The sequence below is a fragment of the Porites lutea genome, chromosome 6 (genome assembly GCF_958299795.1).
Source record: "Porites lutea chromosome 6, jaPorLute2.1, whole genome shotgun sequence".
Lineage (NCBI taxonomy): Eukaryota > Metazoa > Cnidaria > Anthozoa > Scleractinia > Poritidae > Porites > Porites lutea.
The window spans coordinates 34,253,348-34,270,104 of NC_133206.1; the positions used below are offsets into that span (position 1 = coordinate 34,253,348).

General features: G+C 42.1%; 1 protein-coding gene across 1 annotated transcript; it reads left to right on the forward strand.

The window, feature by feature from the left end:
- Window positions 1-32: 32 nt before the first annotated feature.
- Window positions 33-15,915, forward strand: LOC140941360 (ruvB-like 2). Its single transcript, XM_073390349.1, has 15 exons — window positions 33-61; window positions 2,026-2,080; window positions 2,222-2,277; window positions 2,549-2,617; window positions 3,280-3,352; window positions 3,940-4,069; window positions 4,294-4,360; window positions 4,476-4,582; window positions 9,980-10,073; window positions 10,375-10,498; window positions 10,880-10,974; window positions 12,656-12,774; window positions 13,603-13,722; window positions 14,850-14,979; window positions 15,299-15,915. Exons 1-15 carry the CDS (start codon window positions 53-55, stop codon window positions 15,461-15,463), a joined length of 1,413 nt encoding a protein of 470 aa, XP_073246450.1. The 5' UTR covers window positions 33-52; the 3' UTR covers window positions 15,464-15,915.
- Window positions 15,916-16,757: the final 842 nt, after the last annotated feature.

Below are 16,757 nucleotides of genomic sequence, written 5' to 3' on the forward strand. Positions count from 1 at the left end.
GGCTCATCGATACGAAGCCTGGGTACTAGATGATCCCCTGCAAGCGTTCAAAATGGCGGCGGTAAGTAACCATGTGCATAACTAGAAAATGCCTTCTTTTCTTCCCGAAAAAGGGCTCTGTTTCATTATTTGTATTAGTCAATGTTTCCTTACGAAACGGCTTCCTTTCATCATGTTATCAGTATAAAACCATGCCATGGAAAACGACGCGCTTCCAACTTCTGCATGATCACGCATGTTTCAGTCTGCTGTCATAATCTTCATGAAACAGCGTATAGTATTGTCCACCCGACAATTTCTTCATCCATCTTCGTTTTTCAAGTGTAATTTACTTGATTTTGATTACATGACGATCTGTTTCAAACTGTAAGATATCCTTACTGATGATTACCTTTTTTAATTTTATGAGCAAACAAACTTACTTATTGTAACCATGGTAAATTAAACGTTGAAGCCTTTTTTAGGTAACAAATTTTCTTCGCTACAATGTTGTTTCCTTACAAGTTGTTTCGTTACAACATAAGCCATGTAACCTTTGATAATTTTCTGGTCCATCGATATGTTTGTGTGAAACATTCGTGGTTTTAGTGTTAAGTATATTTCAAATTTCCAACCTACCAAACAGGCCTCTTATCTTCTGACTAAGGTGCTGTTTTATTACATGGAGGGAGGAGGATCCTTGCACCAGGAATATTTTAGAAGGCAGATCATCCTATTAACATAGGCTTTCTGTATGCAGTTTACATGCAAAGGGTTTTACTTGTCCTTAGCACTAGGATCTTCCCAGTACTAGGATCCTTCCTAACTGTAAGGTAGGAACAACCCAGTAGTAGAAAGATCCTAGTTCCATATAAATGGGCTTCACTAGGAAAATCATAGTACTAGGGACAAACAAAACATAAATAGCAGGTCATTCATTGGGTAATCATGGCAAGGCTGACCATTTCATTTGGCATTAGCACAAGCTGATAATTGTGATAACTCTGCTGAAAGGGAGTTATTAACGCTAGTGAAGAGAGCAGAAGGGTCCTTTTGTCACCTGTCATCATTAATTCCTTCTCTATTTGAGCACCACACGCACCAAAATTTCTGCCTGTAAACCTAAAAAGTCGTTCTTCCTTCTAGGATCTTCCTGGTAATAGGATCTTCCTCCCTCCATGTACACAGCTCATTTTAAAATCATATCGTAAAATTCCGAAAATAAGCCCCTCCAATTATAAGCTGTCCAAACTCCTACTACAAAAAACCCTCCGTTAAATCGCCCCTCCAAAATAAGTTCCCCGGGGGGCTTGTACTTGGAAATTGCTCTCAAATACAAAGTAAAACAAAGAAAAACGGTAAATTTCCTTCCAAAAATAGGGCTAGCCCAATCGATTTTTAAACGCAAATTTCCCTCCGTACATAAGCCCCTCAAAAAGAGCCTTTAAAAAATATAAGCCCCGAGGATTATTTTCGGAATTTTACAGTAAATTAAGACATACAGTTTTGAACCTGGACAAGCAAAATCTAAGAACAGCTTGTCCTTTTTATACAGTCTAACCTCCACAAACGGCCACCTCTCCACACCGGCCACCTCTCTACAATGGCTACTTTTTTTCAGTGAACAATCCATGCATTGACTCTTGTTTAAACCTCTCTACAATGGCTGCCTCTTTATGATGGCCACTTTCTTCTTTCCCCAAGGTGGCCATTGTGGAGAGGTTCAACCATATGTATGTTATATCAGCAGGGACTATACTGAACTTCCAGGCCAAACTAATATTAAGCGTTTATTAACTGTTTAGTGTAGTATAGGGTGTAGATACATGTGTAGAAGAGTTTTGGTCTAGAGAAGGGTATCTAGTAACAAAAATGACCAGTGGTAATAGTAAAAGGTGTAGTGTACAGCAGGAATTGAAACTTGGATATTGATCTGCTCTATGATGTAGGATATTGGGAATTTTAGTGTTTAGTCTAAAATAGAGCTTAATTTCAAGACACGTGAACATTGTCTTCTCTATTGTGTGATTATCTTTGTACATGTAGGCTGCAGCACAGAAAGTCCAAGAAGTCAGAGACATCACAAGAATTGAAAGAATAGGTCAGTAATTTAAAGAATTGATTCAATTAAAAGTGAGTGGTTAAAACAAGTTATATACCACAGGGGATGTCTTACTCAATGAGATTAGAAAATCACTAAGTTATAAACTCATTTTAGTTCTTTATTTTTTATTGCTCATAGGAGCTCACTCTCATATTCGTGGGCTTGGCTTAGATGATGCACTGGAAGCCAGACAAGTAAGGAGAATGTTTTTTTCCTTGTTTTAATTATTGTGAGTACAGCAATGTATGTGTACAAGTACAGTTTGTAAATTGCCTTCATGAACCCAAGGCTGTAATGCCAAACAAATTTGGCATTACTATTTTTCTCAGTCTAAACTACACGTATAATAAACTGTGACATCCAAAGCTATAGATTTTTGTTTGCAAAATTTTGATCAGTAATTTTTATGGGTACTGAGAGTCTTCGCATGAGAATTCTTAATATTGAGTGTCAATTTCTCTGTAGGTTTCTCAGGGAATGGTTGGTCAGGTTGCAGCCAGAAGGGCAGCTGGTGTTATTTTAGAGATGATCAAGGTACTTGATTGTACATGTAGCATTTTTTATCATTGTTACTTATAAAGCAAAACCAAGTTAAAGTAATTAACAAAGTAGCTCACTGTAATGCCATTCTGAAGACTGTAAGTAACAAATCATGTCAAGTCATATAAAGAAACTTGAAAGTATTTATAAATTTTTTCACATAATAATCATATTCTTGAGAATGACATTACAGTGGTGCTTACATGTTGACTTTTTAGCCTTGAATGTATTTTTACCATTATTACTATTATGTAGATGAATAATATTTATATACTCTCAGTGTTCAACTGGTTCCAGTTCCCTGTATAAGTCACATCCAGCAACCTATTATTATTATTATTATTATTATTATTATTATTATTATTATTATTATTATTATTATTATTATTATTGTGGGTGACAAGAGGAGCCAGCAATCCTAATCTCCAGGTTGTTATTACACATGCATCACATGTATGTAACCAGCTTTCATTTGGACGTCCACTAAGAATGAATGGAATGCACATTTGGACCTTCTATCACTCGTAATCAGATCAGGCATGTTTTGACCATCTGTTGCATGAAACTTATGCAAAGCACAGGACTGGATCGTTGTCGCCCACACTCCGTAACCTTTGGTAATTACTAGTTATTAATATTAATTTGTGTTTCCTAAGGAAGGCAAGATTGCAGGAAGAGCAGTTTTGATCGCAGGACAGCCTGGCACTGGAAAAACAGCTATTGCTATGGGTAAAATGAAGTTTGTTATTGTCTCTCTTGAAATTATTGCTAAGCAACTTACAAAATGGAGGTGACAATTGTAAAGAAAACTACCACATGAAAACAATGATACAGGTTTATCTCTTTTACTACTAAGACTGACCAAAGGAAAAAAATCCCGCCAAAAAATGCATTTAAAAAACACTTGTAATGAAAAATACATTTTGCCAAAGGTCTGTGAAAGCAGTTTCGTTTGAATGGTTACAGGATTTCATCTACAGATTTGAAAGCTAGAATCACTGTACCAAATAATCTCTCAATAATGTGGTCAAGGAATAAAAGGTTTATTGAGTAAAACAACAACTCCATATGTATCACTGACACTAGCCTGAAAAATTATTACAGTTCTTCTGCAATTCAGATTACCCTAAAAACTTCACTTGCCTCTCAGGCAAGTTAAGGACAGGATTCACTATCCTGATAGCAAAATCCACAAGCCCTGGGCTATCGGACACTACTGATTTGCACGCTGCTGTATACATGATCTCTGTCATTTATGGACACCTTTCTTTTCTTTTCTTTGTTCTTTGTGTCATGTTTGACAATGTTTGCTGCAGGCATGGCTCAGTCACTTGGACCAGACACTCCATTTACATCCTTAGCAGGCAGTGAAATATACTCATTGGAGATGAGCAAAACAGAAGCTCTTACACAAGCTTTTAGAAGGTCAATTGGTGTTCGAATAAAGTAAGTTTGTATCAGTGGAAACACTGTAGTCTTCTTTGATGAGAAAATTGCAAAATCTCAAAAAATTTCTGTTTAATAGATAATCATGTTTTCACAAGGTTAGACTTTGCAGAACTGCTGTTGGCATCTATCATTTATAATTATAAATACATTTTGAGGTATATCATATTTCCTTTGATAATGGTGATGATGATGGTGTGGTTAAAGCCTATTTCTTTTTCCAGGGAGGAAACTGAGATCATAGAAGGTGAAGTTGTAGAAATACAAATTGACAGGCCTGCAAGTGGAACAGTGAGTTAATATAACTGATGATGAGGGTGTTTTTTCTGCATATTGTTGAATATCTTCTCATTGTTAAGGTTGCATTTGCACTGAAATTTTCATTTTTCTCAATATTATTCATTAGGGAGCAAAAGTTGGTAAACTAACACTGAAAACAACTGAGATGGAAACCGTCTATGATCTGGGAACAAAGATGATAGAATCACTTACAAAAGAGAAAGTGCAAGCGGGGTAAGAATTTAGTCAGTAATTTATTGATATTTTAGCATAAAATAAAGGTTAATGTTGGCAAGCAACAACTATTGAGCCTGCATCGCTACTGCGGTTTATCCCAAACACGCGATCTCCTTATTTGGCAGCCTGCCTCTTTGTCTTATTCTGCGCCAGTCCGTTCAATCGCCACTTTCTTTGAAGGCTGCAAGTTGAGCAGCACCAAAGTTTTTTCAGCACCAAAGTTTTTCATGGATCTTTCAGGCGTTACGAACGAGGTCCTTCGCCTTTTACTGGCCCAAAACCAGCTTGCTATCTCGGGAACACGCGAACAGATGATCGAACGCCTGGGCACGATCAATGTTGATGCGCCAACATCACGTACACGAAGCTCCGATTCCGCCGACCCAGCAGCCAAAAGGCCTCGCACGAACACCAATTCTTCTCCTGTCGCCCCTAACCTACCCGGTGACGTTGAGCCGCCCAATGAGGAAGGCGATTTACCGAGCGCTCGGAATGATGAACAAGATCCGCCACAGGCTGAGAGACTTCAAAGACGCGATACCGAACTAACCACGTGCGAAGCACAAGATGGCGTCCGCGACAGGGGCGTTCCGCCTAACCCCGTCTCAAATCCAGCGGCTCTAGCCACCCTCATCGCCACCATAGTCGATGAAAAGCTAAAAAATTTCGCATCAACGAACCCACCACCCGTACCACAACAGCCAGCACATTCAGTTCCCCAACCTCCAGCGCGACAACAACTATCTGACCCTGCTTTCGTCGCGAGCCTTCTTTCACAATCGGGTTCCTCGAACTACGGCCCATCTCAGTCCCGAATGCAGCCAGCTTCCTCATCCATCGCAGCCCACGTCCCCCAGAAGACTCGGCAACTAATCCTACGCGGTGAGTTTGTTGAATTCGATTCTTTGCTGCCAGAAAACTCCTGCCTAAACGAAAGCGAACTCCCCGGGGTGTCCATTTCGTTCGAGGGGAAACAAGTGAATATTCCCACCCCTGCCCGCAAGAAGAAAACCCACATTGACTCAATCGATAGGTGGCTTTTGGCCTTTGCTGTTTTTTGTACAATCTTTCTGACTTCCTTCCCCCACAGGGCTGTCGAGATGTTTGCTTACCAAGAGATCATCCGCTCGGCCTACCGTAAGTTCGCGGGATTTGCATGGCTCTCCTACGATATAGACTTTCGTAGGAAAGCAGCCGCCCACCATTCCCTTAATTGGGGGGAAAGGGATATACAATTGTACCTCCTGAAATTTACAGGGCAGGCAAAATCCTCTTGCACCATATGTGGTAGTGGGGATCATTTTTCTCATGGGTGTTCCCTCTCTGCCCTTAGGCCCAATCCTACCCAACGAGGAACGTGTAACAATTACAACAGAGGTGCCAAATGCAGCCAGGACCCCTGCTCCTTCAGCCACCGCTGCAGGGTCTGCAATGGAGAACACCCTGCCTACCGACACGATGACACCCCTTCAAAAACTAGAGGCCAGGGTGATAAGAAACTCTCAAACCGCTAAAGCCGCCATATCATACAAACCCCAAACCCCGGTGAATGTTCCCCTGCTACACAAACTTCTTAAGACTCACCCTAATCAAGCTTTTGTAACTAGACTTTGCGATGGGTTAAGCCATGGTTTCCACTTGGGTTACAAAGGTAACCGCTTCCCCAGAGCTGCCAAGAATCTCCCATCTGCCATCCAACAACCCCAAGTTATTGAGAAAAACCTGCTAGAGGAAGTCCAGCTTGGTCGCCTGGCTGGCCCCTTTGAATCCCCCCCTTTTCAAAATTTTCAAATTCATCCCCTCGGCCTAGTCCCCAAAAAGGGAAGCCAAAAGTGGCGCACTATTTTCCACCTATCCTACCCCAAGGGGTTCCCGGATAGCTTAAATGCTAACATACCCATTGAGGATTACACCCTTCAGTATATTCGGATTGACGATGCCATTGCCCTGGTCCTCAACCACGGCCCTGGGTGCTTTATGACAAAAATTGACATACAGTCCGCTTTTCGAATTATCCCCGTTCACCCCGGGGATTGGGAACTCTTGGGGATGTCCTGGAAGGGTCGTTATTACTTCGACAAAGCCCTCCCCTTCGGGCTAAGGAGTGCCCCTTTTCTCTTTAATCAACTCGCTGATGCCCTGGAATGGTTGGTCAGACAACACCTGAACATCCCCTCCATCATACACATTCTCGACGATTTTTTCATTGTTCAACCTGCCCCCTCGTCCCTTTGTGCCACAGCCCTCTGCCGGGTTCTTACCCTCTTTGAGGAATTAAACATTCCCCTTGCCCCACAGAAAACCTTTCGCCCCACCCAAGTTCTTGAATTCATGGGAATAACACTCGATTCCGTAAACATGCAGGCTCGTCTCCCCGAGGATAAGTTAAGTAATGCCCGGTCCCTGCTAGCGGACTGGTCTTCCAAACGGGTCTGTCATCTACAGGACCTGCAGTCCCTCATTGGGACTCTGCAGTTCGCCTGCCGGGTTATTTCCCCTGGTCGCCCTTTCATGCAGCGCATCATTAACCTTACCCGGGGTTGTGCCCGCCCCAAGCGGATTATTTTTCTCACCCAGGAGTTCAGAAAGGACATCCTCATGTGGCAATTTTTCCTCGACCACTGGAATGGTGTTAGCCTTTTTCTCCCCCCTTACACAGAATCATCCCCACAAATCCATTTATATACAGACGCAGCGGGTGCAGTCGGATACGGGGCCTTCTTTGACAATCAGTGGTTCCAGGGAAAATGGCTCCCCTCCCACCAGCTCAACCCCTCCACAGGGATAAGTATTACCTGGCAAGAGCTTTACCCAATTTACCTTGCCTGCATGATTTGGGGGCCCCATTGGGCTAACAGGAGAATTTGTTTTCATTGTGACAACCAGGCAGTCGTCGCAGTTTTGTCTGCTAAAAGCTCAAAAATTCCCCGCATCATGAACCTTGTCCGTTTGATCACCTTTCAAACTTTGAAGTTTAATTTTACCTTTACCGCAAAGCACGTCCCAGGGGTCGACAACGGCATAGCTGATAGTTTATCTCGCTTTCAGATGCCCCGGTTCCACCAACTCGCACCAGATGCATCGCCCGTTCCCTGTCCAATCCCTCCTTTCCTGACGAAAGTCTAACTATGCAGGCTGCTCACTACATTTTCCAGTCCATCGCCAGCTCTACTCGTCGAACCTATTCCCCTGGGGAGCGACACTTTATTAGATTTTGCCTTTTTCATAAACTCATTTCACCCCAAACCCCTTTTCTCCCTACCAGTGAATCAACCTTAATTCATTTCGTCACCCACTTATCCAATACCGTTTCGTATGGCACTATTAAAGTTTATCTGGCAGCAGTTAAGAATCTCCATGTTGAGTTTGGCTGTCCCCTGGACTTCTCCTCCATGCCCTTCCTATACAAGACCCTTCGAGGGATCAAATCCTCCCTCGGGATTGCCAAACGGGCCCGGTTCCCTATTACTATTTCGATCCTCCGCCAAATTTATGCCAAACTAAAACCCTTCCAATCGTTGGACACAGATTCTTCAATGTTGTGGGCTGCTTTTACCCTTGCGTTCTTTGGCTTTCTACGTAGTAGCGAATTCACTTACAACGGCAAGTTCAATATTCAATCCCACCTGACAAGATCGGACGTCCACTTTTACCCCAACATTGTCCAACCTGTGTCTTTCGAGGTTGTCATCAAGAAGTCCAAAACAGACCCTTTCCGTGAGACAGCCAAGCTCACTATCGCCAAATCAAACTCTACTGTATGTGCAGTCACCGCGTTAAGAGACTATCTGCTTCAAACTAATCCCAGTGGAGCTACCCAGCCCCTCTTCCAATTCTCGGATGGACGACATCTTACTCAGTCCTCCCTCACCAACAACCTACGGGCTCTTCTCAAGGTTTGTGGATTGGATAGTACCTGCTATGCATCACACAGTTTCCGCATTGGAGCAGCCACTACTGCGGGGGCTGCTGGCCTTCCAGACTGGCTCATTAAAGTTCTTGGCCGTTGGAAATCTGATGCATATCAGTCGTACATCAGGACACCCAAAGAAACCATTCTCCAAGTCCCTCAAAATTTGGCCTCCTGTCTATCCAGTTAATGACTCGAAAACAATTAGATGTCACATCGCAATGACTATTGTCCACGCTTCCTTGGCTTTGGGAACACTGTTATGCTGCTCTATACTGTTTATCACGAACATTCTTATGTTGCGTAAAAAAAAAACAACAACAACAACAACAACAACAAAAAAAAAAAAACCAAACAACATGGGAACACTACGGTGTCTCTTTGTATTGTTTATTGAGAACACTATGATGTCTCATTGTAACACAATTGAGAACACTGTGTCCTACTAGAACATTCATTAAGTCATGCTACCCAAGTTTAGTTTCGGTTGGGTTCTTAAGTTAGAACGTGATCATACCCGCTTGTCCACTCCTCAATCCCCTTTCTCCACCTATGGTCTCTGGTTCATTTCATTCCCCCGTGGAGCGGATAAGAGCTGTATCCAGCCCTCGCGACCAGGTGGAGAAAGGGTCTTAGAGACTGGGGCTTTACACAGGGCACTTCTCGTATTACTCGGCGTTTTGGGCGGGGAATTGCTGCCTGCGGCACCCCTTCAGCCCTGTGCTGAAGCCCCGTCAGGGAGGGGGGGCTATAGGATTTGCTGGACTTGGTTAACTTGGCCCAAGGACATTATGCCGGCCATGCGTTTTCACGCGTGAACTATGCCCTCCCTTGCAGTACAGGCATGAGACACCCCCTCGGTATGGCGCCATGTACCGAGGCCCCTCATTCGGTCATCATCCGGTCGGTGGGTTTTATCCGAGCCTTGCGGGTATATTCCCTGCCCAACTTTGCCCACCAAAGAATATTGTGTTTTCTCTGCGTCTGCGCGCTGTAACATTAAATGATATTAAAGAGTCAACTTTCTCGATGGCCAAAAATTTGGCTTTATCAGTTTGTTGTAAATTGGCCACCAAAGAAGGGTTGAGAAATGATTTGAACACTGTTGTTCCTCCAGAGTTTTTTCTAGGGGAACCCATTGGCCTCTTTTCGTGAAAAGTAAGGGCCATATGGAAACTAAAGGTGACCAAAGTAATCTGTACACGTATACCCAACAAAAACCGCATGGAATGATGAAGTAACTAGAGCTCACACTCCAAATGCTCCTTGAGTTCTCTGTTGCTCTATGAAAGTTGTTTTTTCTGTCAAGATGGCAGTCACATACTTCTGCCCCTCAGATGTGGATGACTGCTAAAGGTACAAACTGTAAAATGACAAGTCATGTCTGTGCAAGTTGCTTTTAAACATTACCTGTTCTTGTACAGAAACTGCGTTATTTTTTAAGCTTGGTTCATTTGACTGATGATATTGCCTTGCATTTCCAGTGACATTATAACTATTGACAAAGCAACAGGGAAGGTCTCCAAACTTGGTCGCTCATTCAACAGAGCTAGGGATTATGATGCAATGGGGCCACAGGTTGGTGATGTTGAACTGAAATTAATTGTACTTTTATCATGGACTTATCCCTACTGATTTGCCATCCTTGGCATAGTGCTTTTCAGGAGGGTTTGTTACAATGTGGGAGGGAAATAGAAACTCTAGGGAAGGAAACATGAGTATATTTTTCATATTGTAAGGTGTGGAGGGTCACACATGCCAATATTTGGCAACTCACTCACATGTGACCTCTGAATCTTGCATTTGCCATTGTTATCACTCCTAAGACTACTGTTGAAGGCTGTCAGTAGATATTAAAAGAATCTTTTTAATAATTTAGACCAGGTTTGTTCAATGTCCTGAGGGGGAGATACAGAAGAGAAAAGAAGTCGTTCACACTGTTACTCTACATGAAATTGACGTCATCAACAGCAGAACACAGGGGTTCCTGGCTCTTTTCTCAGGTAAAGCAAGTAATTTAGGACCATAACCTAGTGTGACCGAATTGCTTCTTAGTGTAACTCCAAAAACGACCTACCTGTATATGCTCTATGTTGGGGGCATTACCCAGTGTGAACGAATTGCTTCTTAGTGTAACTCCAACGACGACCTACACGTGTATGCGCTAAGTTCGCACGTGACCTTTCTCAAACTGATGGGGGTATTAAGCGCCCGTTTCCCTCGTCTCTCTTACATGTACATGGTGAGATGACATTCAGACCTGTTGACTCTCTACCCATTTAACATTAATTGTACTCAAAGCAGTGTTGATTGGCCATGATCTTACGATCAATGACTGTATATCGTTGTAAGGAAATTCATCCCCCCTGCTGTTTTTGCAAAAGGTGATACTGGTGAAATCAAAGGAGAGGTGCGAGAGCAAATCAACGCTAAGGTGGCAGAATGGAGAGAAGAAGGAAAAGCTGATATTGTGCCAGGGGTAAGAGATTTAACACCAAATTAATTCAAGTCCTTTTTCTGTTCACTTCGCCTTTCCGCATTAGCACTCAAACTCGCAACTCATCTGAATTTTATTTTATACCCTGTCATTAGTCATCATACACGCCTGTATTAAATATATAGATCATCGCGGTTAACTATACAACTTTTGCCGTTGAGGAAAGAAGCCTGAAACATTCAAGCTTATAGGTCGCGGTGACTAACAATAAACCCTTGGAACTAAGGCTATACGCTGTCTTCTTTATACAGTCGAACTTCGACTATCCGGATCACGATTATCCGGACTTGTTTCCGTATCCGACTTGTGACGATCTGAAAACGCTCGTGAAAGTGGATCAAAACGAAAACGCATACATATCGTAATAAATAGATTTAGCCAGGGCTAAAAGGGAATCTCTTTTTATTATTCAGAGTTTCCTCAAAGAAAATATAAAATCGAGTAATACTAAACAATTTCGGTGGAAAATCTCTGTCAAATGGTACTGTTATAATTATTTCTTGGCACCTAAAACAGGAACGGGATTGATTTGTACCATTTACAAAATACCGGTAAAGTTTTCGCTTTCTCTGGACAAAAGCCTGGCACTAGTAATCCAAACAAATGGTACACAAAATTTCGGTCGTTTCGGTAAAAACGGAAAAAAGGCAATTCCTCGAAAGGTATCACTTTTTTTCCGGAAAATTTCCACCGGGATGAACCGTTCCATTTGAAATCTCCCCTGAATTTTCTGGTTTTCCATACAAATGGTAAGCGCTCAAGGTGAAGACAACGAGAACGGTAAAAACAACAACAATACGTCTAATTAGCAAAGAGGCAACTTTGCACGTGCAGCACACTTTTTTTTTCTAATTACTAAAAAAAAAACTTTGCACGTGCAGCACACTTTTTTTTTCTAATTACTAAAAAACAACTTTGCACGTGCAGGGCGCTTTTTTGGACATTTCTTTACCGTTGTTTTGCAGGACTAAAACCTGAAACTTCTTTTAACTTCCTAGTAACACGTTTTATGGAGGAACTGTTTGTGTTTCTGTTCACTCTGTTTTTTCACTGCCGCTCATTTTCACCTCGGTAGCCGCTAGCATTTCTTATTTTCTCACTGCCACTATATAATTTTCATGTTTTTCTTCAAACGAAATTGTTCTCCGTTGTTATTTATTTCTCGTTCTAGCTCTTTCCTTGTTATCCAAGTTAATGTAGACATTAAAATTTTAGTGGAACGAAAGATTAGGGGTTTTTTTTCTCCTTTTTTTTTTCTCTCTCTGAAAGTCCTGGCGGCCATGTGATTTCTCGCCAAATTGAGCGGGGTGCTTGAAGCGCAAAATTTCACCTCAGCTATAACATGCTTCTCCCCGACGGGCTGACTCCTGACTCCCTTCTCCCTTCCCCAGAGTCTGTACGGTCAACGTTCTGTCACACGCTGACGTCATAACCAAATTTTTTCGGATGGATAGGTTACCAAATTTTTTAGCTATGGGCTTCTGCTCGCGCGCGCCTGGAGTTCCGCTAATAAGGACTTCAAGATCCAACGACGCATGTTATTATTATTATTATTATTATTATTATTATTATTATTATTATTATTATTATTATTATTATTATTATTATTATTATTAGGCTCTACTCTATTCCTTAACTGTTTCTTATGCTTCCGTTGCTGCAGGTGTTGTTTATCGACGAGGTTCACATGCTTGATATCGAATGCTTCTCTTTTCTCAACCGAGCACTGGAAAATGATATGGCACCTGTTCTTATAATGGCAACAAATAGAGGAATTACAAAGTGAGTTATACTGGAATTTAGTGAGAAATATTCATAAGATGCGTGGTGCAACAATTCCACAAAGTAAGCTCGTACATGTAAAACTATTTTTTTTTAGTACAAGGCGCTTTTTTCTAGCCGTTTGAGTGTCAACAACAGTAGGGCCATTTATACGAGGAAAAATAAGACGCGTCTTACATAAGAAGAAGCGAACTGTACCATTTATACGAGCATGTCTTATCTAATAAGACGCGTCTTAGCTAAGTCGCGTCTTTTTTTAGACGAAATGTGCCGTTTATACGGAAAGTTCGAGTCGTATTTAAGACGCGTCTTATTTTTCCTCGTATAAATGGCCCTAGTGAGAATGATTCCTTTGGATTTGAATTGCTACTCAGTGTATTTGACCTTAATGTTTCGCCTAACCGCAGGCCACGTGTATTTTTTAAAACTGCGATTGGTTCTTTTTAACTAGTTTTTTGGCTTATTCCCCCCCCGCCCCGACCCACTATCAATTGGTTTCATAGGCAAGGATCAGTAATTCAGTGTTGGGCAAGTTGAATAAAATTGCAGTCTTGAAAACGGCTTTACTTGCTGAAATTAGGGAAACTTCCGTCCAACTTTTGAGAAAATCCAACCCTGATTTGAATATATTGACTGCATTTCCATCCGCCTTGAAAGCCTTGTTCTCTGTTAATGCTGGGTGGATAAATGTATAGGTTCGTTAGCAATGTCGTACAATGGCTCACACAAGAGCAGGAGATCGGCTTGGTGCTGTCTATTTTCTACAACTTAATTTCTGAATACACTTCACTTGCATGTATTTTGACAACGCCTTTTTTTCTTTCTCAGAATTCGTGGTACAAATTACAAGAGTCCTCACGGCATTCCAATCGATCTTTTGGACCGGCTTTTAATTATCTCCACTTCTCCTTACCAAGAAAAGGATCTGAAGCAAATTCTCACGATACGGTAAGGGCGGAGACAACGTTTTTACACAAGATTGCATTAGGAAATCTTTGTTAGCGACCAGTCAACTCTGTTGTTTGTTTGTGCGCGATTGAGCCCAGACCAAGCAGGGAGGTGTGAGTACAGAAATGAGAGCGGTTTAATTTACAATTAGAAATAGGCGTAACAGAGTTTCACCTTGAGATTGATTGTCAGTATTGTTGAACAATCCTCCATTTTGAAATCGTTCCTTCAAGAGACTGTTCACAGTCCCCTATTTTTCCGTAAGATCGTCGAGACCGATGCCCGGCCCTCGCCATCCGTACCGGTAAGCGCTCGATCTTGACGATATTACGAAAAAATAGGATTCTGTAAACAGTCTATTCCTTTAAAGTCCCTTGGAAAATTTGCCCTTCCATTACTCGTTAGTATGTATAGGAGAAGCGTGATTGAACAGTTACACAGAGCTGCCAGTAACTGTTGGTCATCGAGGAATTTCCGACTAAAATTTGCAGCAACCAGAGGTATAAATGACTGGACAGATGATTATCAATACCAGTGATTTTCATTTCGCAACTGAAGATTTGCATACAACTTTAGTCAAGAAATTATGACGGACAACTTTATTGGTTTGTCCGACGAAAATGGCGACTTCATCGGACATATCATGTCCTTTCTGAAAAGAAAAATTATTCGGTGTAGCCCTGATTACAAGAGGGATACCCGAGTTTCTACTCTAAACCCTACTTGATCTGTTTGATTGAAGCCACTGAGTATCTTGTGGGTTTGCCATAGTGGCGGATTCAGATCTTTAAGTAAGTGGGGCTCCGCTCATCCAGTCCCGCAGATAAGAGGGACAAGAAGGGGGCCCAAAAATATTTTTTTCATGACCCTGCGGGTGGTGGGGGCCCGGTGGAGGCCCGGTGGGGGCCCGGTGGAGGCCCGGTGGGGGCCCGGTGGGGGCCCGGTGGAGGCCCGGTGGGGGCCCGTTCCCCTTGACCCGCTACTCTGTCTATATTTATGAGAAACAGTCCCCCTCTCCTTGCAACGGAACATTTTTTCCGTGCAACGAAAGAGGGCAGTTACTTAACGTACAACGAGATATATACAGCAAAGAAATTGCCCTGTACGAGGAATGCGTTGTCTTGCAGATGTGAAGAAGAGGACGTGGAGATCTCAGAAGATGCTATTTTCTTGCTAACAAAAATCGCTCAGGAAACATCGCTTAGATACTCCATTCAGTTGATTACAGCCGCCAGTCTTGTGTGCCGGAAGCGGAAGGTAGAGTTTCATAATTGGTATCGATTATTTTTGCACCCCTACAGAACAAGTAAATTCGAGCCTCTTACTCGATAGCCTGAGTTTCGGACGAAATTTAACCCCCGGCGTTTAATAGGCCATTTCCAAATTCCAAAAACTCTCATTTTCAAAACAAAAATGAGTTTTGTTTGCATGGGATTAAAGAATCATTTTGTTCATATCAATAGCTAAACACTTATTATCATTATCATCATCATCAACATTATTATTATTATCATTATTATTTTTAATAATATTATTATTATTATTTCTGATCGTTTTTATTGGTGTCTTTTTCTAGGGTACCGAGGTAAATGTCGATGACATCAAGCGTGTTTATTCTCTGTTCCTGGACGAAGCTCGATCAGCTCAGTTCCTTAAAGAATACCAAACAGAATTCTTATTTCATGAAGAGGTAACCGAGCCTGCATCTGAAGCTATGGAGACTGAGGGTGAGATGGCGTGATTCCTATCCCAGTGTTCATTGCGTGTCTTTCCAAGTTCCCGGATCACTAACAAGCTTGTGCGGTATTCGTAGACCATCACCTCAAACCTACCAGCATGGAAAATAGAAGTTTGACTGAAATTTCCATTGCTAGTATATGTAGTGGCACGAGCAAGCCTTTTTTATGCGTAGAGAGCGTTGATTGACAAACGAAATGCAGCTGCAAAGGCCTTGGGCGTCTGTCATAAAGTTTTAGCTGCATAAAACAAGGATGCCTCATTTAAGACTGTCTTTGCGTGGTTATAAGCGATGAACTTCTATCTGTGTAATACTAGGATTGGTTTGTGTTGTCCTCAGCTGTTTGCAACATTTCAATGGATGGTTTTTCAGGATGTTGTATTTACCCTTTGTTACTCTGTTCAATCTCCTGTGACCTTGGTTTTTATAGGCAATAAATATCATACTTAACATTTTATGGTCTAACAAAATGAATTCCTAGCTTAACTACTAGGCCACCGCATTCCTTTTGCTTCAGCTTGTTGGTAGCCTGAACAGCATATCGAAACAGCAGTAATTTGCGGGTAGGCAGTATCAGCCTTTGTAATCGTGCTATTTATCAATTATGCGTAACGCATTTCGGCATTTAACTCCTAGTTTCATTGCTTATCGTGGTGTAAAACCTGGCTGGAAATTTTGGTGGAGAAGGGATAGCAGAACCATATTTTCTTCGCAAAATCAAATAGAATCGCTGTCCCGGCCGGGTCTTTTATGTCCCATATCACTGGAGTCATGTTCTTCATTATGAGTATAAATTGGCTGATCTCTCGTTTTCACGAAATAATTGAATTTGTTACATATATTTTATTGGCATTGTTATTGCTTGATATCGTCACATTCAGCAGGTCTGTAAAGCGCTAGCTTTAAAATTAGACTACCGTCAGTGGCGGATCCAGCGGAGCCCCCCCCCCCCCCCCCCCAACCTCCCCCTTGTTTTACGACCAAACTGAGACCCCATCCCCCTCCCCCTTTCTCAAGGTCTGGATGACCGGGATTCCCCTTATCTGAAGTTCTGGATCCACCACTGGCCCTTACTCGATGTCCTAAGCACTTTCGGACTTCGTCCCCAAAGTTGTATGTATTTAGTTGGTGTGTACTGAACTTATTGATAATTTGGTGACTGTGAAGTACTTTGTTGTAAGATTTATCAGACGTTAACTGAAACCGGAGCCCAGTGCACATTATAGGGGAGGAATGAAATAGGGGACTCCTTCATTTTCCCGCCATTTTTCCGCGCGAACGCTCTGTGGCAGCCGCC

What these genes read in the sequence shown, in the direction of transcription:
- LOC140941360 (XM_073390349.1), top strand. An exon ending in CACAAGAATTGAAAGAATAG is followed by an intron (nt 2,081 to 2,221) that starts GTCAGTAATTTA and finishes TATTGCTCATAG; the next exon opens with GAGCTCACTCTCATATTCGT. An exon ending in ATGATGCAATGGGGCCACAG is followed by an intron (nt 10,074 to 10,374) that starts GTTGGTGATGTT and finishes TTAATAATTTAG; the next exon opens with ACCAGGTTTGTTCAATGTCC.